Consider the following 11251-nt stretch of genomic DNA (forward strand, 5'->3'; position numbering starts at 1 on the left):
CCTCCTGGTAAATGAATGAAGTCTAAAGGACACTAATGGGTTCTTTAGTCATAGAAGAAAGCCTTATTCAGCTGCAGTGTAAAAGCTCCTGGGGCATTAGGAATCTACTCTGTGGATTTGGTGAAGTGAAAAACATTCCTCTGATACTTGGGCAGCAATTGCAAATCTAGAAGGCATCATGTTGCCTTGGAGGTGTTTGGTACCTCACAGAACAGGACTAGAAGAGCGCTGAGTGAAAACTCCTTTGTATAGACAACACAGGCAACCCTTAGCCATTCAATTAGAGGTCAGATCTTTTTGTGCTTCGAAATCTTCACTTTGAATATCAGGCCATTGCCATTTTCTGTCTGTTGCCTAGCAAATATTTCACTGTTCAGTGAACCAGCAAAACCATAGGCTACAGCAGCTTCAACAAGAGCAGGTGAATGCAGCCCAACATGTCTTACAGCCTAGTAATTATAACCTGGTACTCTGGGAAGATAAACAGATTAATTTCTCCCCAAGCAGAGGAAAACTCTGAAATCTTAGCCATTGTGCAAAAGATTTGCCTCAGCTGTTTGCATTCGGTGGCATACCTTTGGTTTAGTTGGCTTAGGTGTCCAGGGTTTAGAGCTATGAGCTGTGAATGACTCTGTCTGCTTGTAATCTGGAGATAAGCATCTGTGTAGGTATTTCTTAGAACAGAGGCTGGATATCAGGCTGTTCCCTTTATTTTTAGTCATAAACCAGTCTGTTCAATCAAACTTTCTTTCTGGCCTCTGCAGCCAAGAGCAGGTCAAATTTCAAATGTCATTCACAACTTCGGGGGTCACTGATGCTAGGGGAGAAGTGAGGACCTCCAGATAAAACAGAGTGACTTCCGACAGAGTGGTCTGCAGTATTCTTACAGTTTCATTTTGTCCAACTACCACCAACCTAATTTATCTAACTAAGGTGTGGTATATGTGTTGATGTGTAGGCAGAGCAAATACTCATTTTTAATTCTGAATATCATCCCTACCAATATTTTTTCATGTTTTATTTTCTAAAAGGTAACCAGAATCCATGTTGTTGCAGTAAAGAAATTTAGTCTTATCTCTTTTTAAAGCATTTTCAGTTTCACAGTGCTATGAAACACAGGAGTTTTTGTTTAATCAGTGACTGTAAGATGGCTTTGAATGTACTGTTATTGATAGGGAAAGTGGTAGTCAATACATGAGGAAAAGGTGTTGTATTATAGCAGTAGTTGCCAATGGCCATTGTATGTGGAAGATAAAATGTCAGTGAAGCTGTGTCTTACTGCTCCTCCTGCCTTCACAATGAACACAACTTTCTGATGAGGATAGATCTGTAGCCTGTTCCCACACTACAGCCAACCCATGCAAGCAAAGAGCTCAGCATCAATAACACTCAAAATGCTACTTCTGCTTTGTCTGTGGCTTTCAGGCACTCTTGAGGGCTGTATGTCAAGCCATATCATAACCTTGAACCTCTTGACCTTGATGTGCTTTCTGTGCATTCAAAATTTCCAGTGATTGTATACGGGGAACATTATGTCTCCCTTTAGTTGTAACTGTAATTTCAAAGACTTTTTCATTTAGAATAAGTCCAGTCTATTTTTATCTTTTCGCTTGTTCTTTCTCTTCAGTTCTGCTGAATGCATGCAAATACTAGGGCTCTCCAAAGCAGAGCAGAAGTCTGGGAATAACCTCTAGCGGTTTGAGGAAAGACCAATTCAAGTATTTTCAGGGTGACTAATGCCATCTCATCAGAAGAAAATTAATCATTCTCACTGTGTTTGTACCTTTTGTGCATTTGATTTTCCAATATTCCTCACAAGAGACAAAATGGTCACTTTATTTTGTATTTTACTTGTCTTTTCTATAGGAGTGAAAATGGAAGAATTTCTCCCGCCCGGTGCTAGTCTGAAATGCACAGTTTGTACTTACACTGCAGACTCAGTGATTAACTTTCATCAGCACCTGTTCTCGCATCTTACTCAAGCTGCCTTTAGATGCAATCACTGCCATTTTGGCTTCCAAACTCAGAGGGAGCTACTGCAGCACCAAGAGTTACATGTCTCTGGCAACAAAATCCAGAGAGAAAGTGACATTGAACACTCTCCAAGTGGAAACGAAGAAGGTTTACAGCCAGCAACGGACCTGTTAAGCAGAAATGATGTTCCCCAGAGCCAAAAGACCATGCAGACTAAAGATGCAAGTTCTGATACAGAGCTTGATAAATGTGAAAAAAAGGCTCCACTTTTCCTTCCAAACCAGAGGCCAGAAACGCAACCTGCAGCAAATAAGCAGAGTTTTTCATATACTAAAATAAAATCCGAACCATCCAGTCCAAGACTTGCTTCATCTCCCGTTCAACCTAATATTGGTCCTTCTTTCCCAATGGGACCTTTTCTTTCCCAGTTTGCTTTTCCCCAAGACATCACTGTGGTTCCTCAGGCTTCAGAGATATTAGCCAAAATGTCAGAACTGGTCCATCGAAGGCTGAGGCATGGAAGTAGCAATTATCCTCCCGTAATTTACAGTCCTCTGATGCCTAAAGGGGCTACATGTTTTGAGTGCAACATAACATTCAATAATTTGGACAACTACTTGGTTCACAAAAAGCATTACTGCAGCAGCCGATGGCAGCAGATGGCAAAGTCACCAGATTTTTCCAGTGTTCCAGAAAAAATTCCAGAAGCTGTCAGTCCCAGTAATGGTCAAAGTTCTATAAACATCCTGAATGCAGCTCCTCACACATCAGATCCAGAGAATCAACTTCTGCAGACATCTTGCATAAACTCTTCCAGCGTTTTAGATTTGATCGGGCCAAACAATAAAAGTCATGAAAAAGACTTTACTGCACAACCCAAGAAGTTGTCAACTGCAAGCAACGGTGATGAGAAGATAAACGGAAAACCTTCTGATGTGAAAAATCCCAATGCTCCTTTAGTAGAGGGCGAGAGTGACCCTAACAAGACCACATGTGAAGCTTGTAATATTACTTTCAGCAGACATGAAACCTACATGGTCCACAAGCAGTATTACTGTGCTACTCGCCATGATCCCCCACTGAAGAGGTCCGCTTCCAACAAAGTGCCTGCCATGCAGAGAACAATGCGTACTCGGAAGCGAAGGAAGATGTATGAGATGTGCCTGCCAGAGCAAGAGCAAAGGCCACCACTAGTTCAACAGCGATTTCTAGAAGTGGCTAATCTTGGCAATCCTTGTACATCTACTCAAGAGTCAACAGAGGGTCTTGGAGATTGTTACCATCCACGATGTGATATCTTTCCAGGAATAGTCTCAAAGCATCTGGAAACATCACTGTCTATTAACAAGTGTGCTCCAGTTTCAAAGTGTGATACTCCCCACTCCACTGTATCTTGCTTGGAGATGGATGTGCCAATAGATCTCAGTAAAAAGTGCTTACCCCCGTCAGAGAGGACATCCACTTCTCCCAAAAGGCTGCTGGACTACCATGAGTGCACTGTGTGCAAGATCAGTTTTAACAAGGTAGAGAACTACCTGGCTCACAAGCAGAATTTTTGCCCTGTCACTGCCCATCAGCGCAGTGATCTGGGACAAATTGACAGTAAGGTGTTTCAAAACCCAGAAAGTGAAAGAAACAGCCCAGATGTCAGTTATGAGAGAAGCATAATCAAATGTGAGAAAAATGGAAACTCAAAACAGTCCTCTCCTAATGGAAACTTATTTTCCACACACTTAGCAACACTTCAAGGACTAAAAGTCTTTAGTGAAGCGGCCCAGCTTATTGCTACAAAAGAAGAAAACAAACATTTGTTTCTTCCACAATGCCTTTACCCTGGAGCAATAAAGAAAGCTAAAGGAGCAGATCAGCTTTCTCCATATTATGGAATAAAGCCAAGTGATTACATTTCTGGTTCTCTCGTCATTCATAACGCTGATCTAGATCAAAGCACAAATACAGAAAGTGAATCTCCTAAAGGCCAGGCGCCTTCGAATGGATGTGCTGTGCAGAAGAAAGAATCTCTTCCACTACTGCCGAAAAACCGAGGCATGGTAATAGTTAATGGGGGACTAAAACAGGAGGAAAGACCTGCCGCTAACCCACAGCAAGAGAACATTTCCCAGAATCCACCGCATGAAGATGGGCACAAGTCTCCTTCTTGGATCTCTGAGAATCCCTTAACTGCAAATGAAAATGTCTCTCCAGCAATTCCTACAGCAGAGGAACAGTTGTCTAGTATAGCTAAAGGTGTGAATGGCTCTACCCAGGCTCCAAGCAGTGGAAAGTACTGCCGACTGTGTGACATCCAGTTCAACAATCTTTCAAACTTTATAACTCATAAGAAGTTTTATTGCTCTTCACATGCAGCAGAACATGTCAAATGAAACAGTCGGTCACCTTTGGTACCTGTGTTTAGCATATTGTTCCATACAGTTTAAAGAAAGCTGTTTGAATTACATCTGGACAATCAGGAGATTTCACTATTGCTGAGTTGAAGACTTAAAGGTGTAATTTCATTACAGTCCATTAGTAAAGTGTATTATTGGTGCCATTTTCAAAAATATTAATTTATTTTACCAGCAGTATTCATAGCTGTAGTTATGTTATTTTTATTTAAAAACTTTATATTAAAGTCATTTGTAATGTTATTGTATAGTTATTGTGTAGCACATATGGTTTGCACTGTATAGTAGATTTTAAAGAAAATAGTCGCAAACAATACAGAAAAGCATTTTAGAAATAGCTTCAAAAGCACTTGTGTATCCTGATTTTTTTTCTTATATGCTGTTGCAGATATATGTATATGCTAAAATATAACTTGCAAAGAAGTTTCAACTATGCTGTGAAGTTCGCCTTAAAATTTCAATTTTTTGAACAATTGGGCTCAGTTTGCACTTTATATTTTAGCAGATACATTACCTTAGTCATTAGGCTTTGCATTTGTATGTAGCAGTATGTTTCTGTCCACTTTCTTAATCTGAAACGTACGTTAAATGAAGATGGCATTTTCTTTCTTGTATAGTACTTGTATTTTCTTTCGCTGATGCATCTCTGTCTCGATTTTTAAACCTTTGCTGTTAAATGCAATACTTTATAAAGAATGAACAAAATTACTGGAAGCAGTATTGTAAGTAATGAGGTCATATCAATCAGTTTTATCTTTTGAAAGGCACAGTCTAAAACAAAACCTAAACTCAATGCTGCAATTATGAATCTAATTCATATATAAGATATATTTAAATATAAGAGTAGCAATACTGCAACTGGTGATCACAAAGATAATGTTCTACTTCTGATAGAAATAATTTCTCAACAAATGTTGTTACTATGCATGTATATGGATGGAATAAAATTCCAGATCATTGGAGAAGTTTGGCAGTAATTTCTTTAAATTTGTTTTATTCTGTTATTCAAGGTACATTTAGAGCTCACAAACTGTAATGAATCTCTTAGGAACAGGCAAACATTGCCTCCTCTTCGATGGAAGCAAAGTGTTCAATGAGAAAATGAATACAAAGGATGTCTCCACTTCCAGGGAGTCCCTGCTGACAGGTCACTTGTGCAACTAAGTTTAAGACAAACTAGTGAACTAAAAGTTAAAATGTGAAGGTCTGAAACCAGGAAGGCTGTTCTCTTTAGTGATGCCAAGGAACCCTGGCAGTATCACCATATGTCAAAATCAGTGGAACAATTTCCTTCCTAACACCTCTGGTATGATTTTCTTGTGTTCAATGTTCCTATATGGAAAACAGTAACATTCATTTAATAGAATAGCAGTTTACTCCACTAATTCAGTTAGAAATACTATTCAATAATTTATGTTATATTAAAATCTGAACTAAGTACAATTAATACCCTTCACTTGCAATTGTTCAGTCTCCTGTACACCATTTTAATAAAAACATTGTTATTATAAAAGTGACTTATTGATGCACTTTCATCCTACAAATTTGAAAGCAAAACTATGGCCTGAATAGTTACATAAACAGTTGTATTTAATTTAGTCCTATATCAGCCAAAAAACCAACTCAGAACAAACTACCTAGAAGGATGGTGTTTCAGCTGAACAGCCAGTTGGAGACTAGAATAAGAACGTGCAATGTCACTGACTTTCAGCAATCCCACTTTGTAACTGAAATTGTTCTTTTTTTATTTGTAAGTGTAGGTACATGTGATCCAGTAGCAAAAAGAATAAACTCTTAAAAAATATTATTAACAACTCTGCTGGTTAACTGGGCTTTAAATACAGATCAGGAGTGCTTCAAATTGTGTTGTCACTTGCAACAAAGATAACAGGTGTATACATCAATTCTGTAGGCCCAAAATTGGTCCTATAGCAAACATGTTGGGTAATAAGACTTGAGAAGGAGAAAAAGCATTACAGACACAGGAAGAATAAAATAGACAAGTTGTTTATGATTATCAATTAAATCTTCATTAGAAAATAGCACACCGGTATATCTAAGACTCCGCAGTATTTGAGATAGATGTTACCTTTTGGCCTTTTTGGTGGCAAACATTATTTTGAAGATTATCCGTCATGAAAAATGGTTTAAAAAACTAGGTGATTACATCTGGATTAAAATAACCTAATTCTGAAAGATACACATGCATAGATGAAAACTTTTTAGGTGAAGCTGGTCAGAAAGCCACAGGTAGTGTAATTTACAATTGCTGAGCTCTGGGAGGCTGTTTAGACTGTGAGAAAGTAAAGGAGAATATTATGGTTAAAGGGAATGCCTAGCTGAAAAGTGATGCCGAAAAGGAAAAACCTTATCAAAAGACATTTGTGATCCAGGAATGCTGAGGGTACCTGATATATTCCAGAGGTAAATTAAAGCCTGCCATGCTGCATTATATTCTTCCCACTGGCTAGTCCAATTGCTTTCACACATCAGAATAATCCTGGTAGCATTTTCTCTTTATAAATCACCTATTTGGTTAATTGGTCCCACTTTTACAAGTTTGAAACAAGCACAACCTGTGCATCTGTGGGCATAGAGTTGCTCAATTTTACACACATTTTATACATTTTACTCACTTCACAGGAACAACTGGCAAGTCTGACACATGCTAAACTGCAAAATTATCACACTCTCTGAAAGTAAAACTGTTCACTAGCTAGGTGGGTAGCAGATACTGACATTTGATTTCTTATACATTTGTTAAAAATATAAAAACATTTAATAAAAGAAGCTGCTCACATAGCTGGGTATGGTTTCCTATAATCTTATACACTGTTTTTAATCATTTCACTTTCTTTATTACACTAATTTTTGCTCATGTGAAATGAGCAAATAAACACTCTGACCAGCCAGAAATCTCTCTCCTGTCTCTTAAAACAGTTTGCACAACACTGTCCTAATCCTAATCAAGCCCTAATCAAGATGGGCTTGAAGCACATCTGTTTAAATTGTAAGTATTGCTTACAGGAATTAACTACTTAAATCTGTTTTCTGATCAAGGGGTTATTTGTATTCCCTTTCGATTATATCTATGCATTTGTTCGGGTGTTAAACTGCCTATTGCTAAAAACTCCTCTTGAGTATAGACTCTTCCCAAGTTCTTCTTTTAGGTTTTTTTAGGTTTATTAATTATCTATGAAATCGCCTATGCAAAGGGAGTCTATTCTTAGTGAGTCTTTGACACCAGGAACTCAGCAGGAAGCAGAGCACCTCAGTTATATGGTTTGGATCTGTTAATCCCTGTCAGCTGGAGTCAGTGAATAAGTCTTTGGGACTGTTGAGTAGAGATGAATAACTCAACAACAGGCCTTAAAATACTTCCTGATTTTATGTTACAAAAAATAGTATTGCTTCACGTGAAGACTTACTATTTAGAGGATATGATTCCTGCCTAACTCCTTGTATACCGATTTCCTGGAGGGTTTTGTGTTCAACTTTGGGCTTTCTAAGGAAGATTTCCTTATTCACAAAACATCCCATCCACAGGCAGTGCTCATAACTAATGTGTGCCTGTATCCCTGTCTGCCTCATTTATTTGTCTATATCCTAAAATTCAGACTTTGAAAGGCTGCTGTGAGTCCTCATTCATACCACATCTTCATAGTTTTCACAGATGATGGTGATTTTTTTTCTACTTTTTTTTTCTACTTTTTCTACTACTTCCTGTAGTCATAAATCAGGTGGACATGCCTAATGCAAGCAGTAAAACATATTGCTACAAGCTGATGTTTGCTTGTCTTGAATTAATTGTAATGTTAGGATTCTGGTGACATTTTCTCATTATTACAAGTAATCATAAAACTTCATCATTGATGTTTGATGCGGATCCACACTCCTAACTTTCTTAGTCTCTCATTTCTACTAGATAACTGTTGACTATGTTCGTTGTCTGACATTGTCTGCAGGAATGTAACAGTCACATCCCAAACACAATCTGAGAGGATGTATACGGTGATTTCTCCCTTGTACAATAAATGCTGCACCAGTGGCAAATGTAAAATGAAAAAATAACAACTAAAAAACCTGATGTAGAAATTAAAAAATCAAATCTATTCAAGCACCATCATCAAGGTGAGGTGTAGGTGGGCTAATTCACTTTGCTGAATGTACATACATAAACTATGAACCAGAATCCACTCTAAAACGGTGGAACTCGGGTGGAGCTCTGAGCGGTCTGGAAAACCTGGCTTAAAGAAAATTCCATGGTGAGTATAATGGAAAAAGTGTGGTGTGGGATAATCTTATTGAGGGGCAAAGAAGATAAGGAAAAAGGGAATCAGCACTGTGTTAATCCAGCGAGTGTAGTATGGGTACACTGATGGCTGCAGAAGGCAGCAATTACAAGGCATCAGAACTATAAAAATGCTACATGTCCCAGGAAACCTATTAGAGAGGCTAAAATACTGATGAGACAAAATCCTTGGAAGATCACTCCCAAATGCTAAATATTGCCAATGTAAAGGTTCTGGCTTCTGTTGGATCTCCTTTTCCGTAAGGCTGACAATGGGGAAGAGAACCACAACTCTTCCCACCTTCCAGGTCACCTTCACAGTTGGGACATTGCACTGCCATGAACTGTCAGGACAGACATCCACAGAACAGATATTTGTGACCCTATTGTAAATTAGAGTCAAATCAGATACCCAGGCTTCAGCTGGGTATCTGCGAGCACACCTGGTCCTCTCCACTGAGGTCTTCCACACAGTGCTTTGAAACCAGACCTCTTAGAGGCACAGCAAAATGAACTAAAATACTACTGGCACTTCTGTATGGAGTAAAACAGGGCAAGGGAAGGGAGGTGTGTCACATATGAACTGCAGTCACATATGAACTTTCTTCATAATATAGCAGCATGAGATGAACGAATTTTGACTAGAAGAGTGAGATGAGCTGTTGTGCTGGGGTGAGCAGGTAACTAATTCTGACAATTTCAACTTCTAAATATATGGGTTTTTTTTACTATATACACAGACACACAGTTCTGTATAACATACATTTACATATAAAAACATAGTTATGTATACATAGAGAGATGAGAAAATGTCCAAACCTAAACTAGATTAAGCAGTTAGACCAAGCACCTGAATGAGGTGATTTGACAAATCCTTCATTGCAGAAGTAATAGCCAGACCCTTTAATCCTCATTGCATAGGGAAACTGGCACCTTTAGGTGCATGGAGGGTGATGATACATTCATTCACATTCAAATTTAAATGTCCTTCTGGCAAAATTGCTATCTCCCCTTTCTACTCTCAGCTGCTTTGAACAGGTCCCAAGCCAAGGAATTTGTTCCTGCCTACCAATTCAATGGCCCACACACTTATTTTTTTCCACCTGACAACTTAGTTGGTTTTGTAATTGTCTTGTTTTGTTTTCTGTTGTGTTTAAAAAAAACTTTTTATCAGCCGTGAATGAGGGTACCTGACTCATGGTGGAGGCAGGTGAAAGGATCCACCTGAGCTGGTGTATTGGAGAGTGTGGTAATCTCCACCAGCAAAGTGGAGAGAGGTCACCAACTCTGCTATGGGACAGTAAGTGAGTGAGCCCATGGAGAGCACCAGTTCTGTGGCGTTAACCCAACTTCCTTAATCACCTGAGCCTGGTGATTAAGCCTTTCAAAGCACAACTGATAATAGGAACAGTAGCTCACATACCATTCAGTTTTGCATGCAGGTGCATATGGCTAAGAATAGCAGTTGTTCCTTTCAAACCTTTAGATAGGGTGCTGAATAATAAAAGCCAGAAATGTGATGAATAGAACAGGATAAAGTTGGAAACACCTCCAGAAGTAGTTTTCATCTCAGCTTTCCAAGTTCTAGGTGTTCACACCGAAACTGTGAAGCCAGATTCCTGTGATCTTGCAGTGATGGTTATATGTAAATGTAATCACTTTTCAGAACCACCAACACTGCTACTGTTTTGAAAGCCCATCTGTCATCAAAACAGTTTTCGACTCAATTTTTCATATTCACTAATACTTTCCTTGCTTTAAGAAGAGAAACTTCTACATGCCAGTAGTTCTGTCCTGCAGTTTTTACTGACTGATACAACGCAGACTGCAGAAACCACAGTCCTCAGTCTATATGGTTCCATGAGCAACTCTGCCACTCCCAGTCTGGTTTGACACATGAGCCTCAAGTGTGGGAAATGGAGAAGCTGAAATGTGAAATGGTAATACAGCTTCAAGTCTATGTAGCCCTAAATAATGTCCCTGGTTTATTCAACCACTTGGGAAGATTCACCTTCAATTTGTTGGCTCTCCGTTTTTTGAAGAAGTCTTCTTAAACCCCTCACAAGTTAAGTCTTAAGGGAATATAGAGAAAATACCTGTGGGCTGATTATGTTGGCATTTGGCTTGAGGGAGAACAGACGGCCGCTTTGATGCTTTGACATTTTTGATCTAGTTCTGATGAAGCTACTCCAAAGAGATACATTTAGGTAATCTAATAAAAGACCTGTAGGTTCAAAAACTGATCAAGGAAGAGAATTGTTTTAGAGAGAAGCCATCTCAGCCTGTGATTGAATTTTCTATATTAGGGTAAGTATGCAAAGAGAGGGGAACATGTCTGTTTACTGCCGCAAGTTTTCCAAGCAGAATAGAAAACAAACCCCCTCAAATGATGCCTTTCAACAAAAAAGAGCAGGTAAGAAGAGTTTGGGGGGAAAAAAACCCACCTGTTGGGTCAATCTTTGACCTCATGGTCAATCTTTGAACTCTTTCCTAGAACAAAGGAAGGAAATGCTGAAGGTTTAATTTAGGAAAGATTCAGCTAAAACTCCTTCCCTCTCCACTCCCTTAAAAGCAAAAGCTC

General features: G+C 38.8%; 1 protein-coding gene across 6 annotated transcripts in view; it reads left to right on the forward strand.

Moving 5' to 3' along the window:
* Positions 1-5344, forward strand: part of ZFPM2 (zinc finger protein, FOG family member 2) — a 308046-nt gene extending 302702 nt beyond the window's left edge. For all 6 annotated transcript variants that reach the window (XM_039387657.1, XM_039387658.1, XM_039387656.1 and 3 more), the window contains one exon: positions 1867-5344. In XM_039387657.1, coding sequence (XP_039243591.1) covers positions 1867-4358 — 2492 coding nt within the window. In that variant the 3' untranslated portion in view covers positions 4359-5344. The remainder of the gene's footprint in view (positions 1-1866) is intronic.
* The last annotated feature ends 5907 nt before the right edge of the window (positions 5345-11251 follow it).

The sequence above is a fragment of the Pipra filicauda genome, unplaced genomic scaffold (genome assembly GCF_003945595.2).
Source record: "Pipra filicauda isolate LSUMZ 115617 unplaced genomic scaffold, ASM394559v2 scaffold57_size4234018_pilon, whole genome shotgun sequence".
Taxonomy (NCBI): domain Eukaryota; kingdom Metazoa; phylum Chordata; class Aves; order Passeriformes; family Pipridae; genus Pipra; species Pipra filicauda.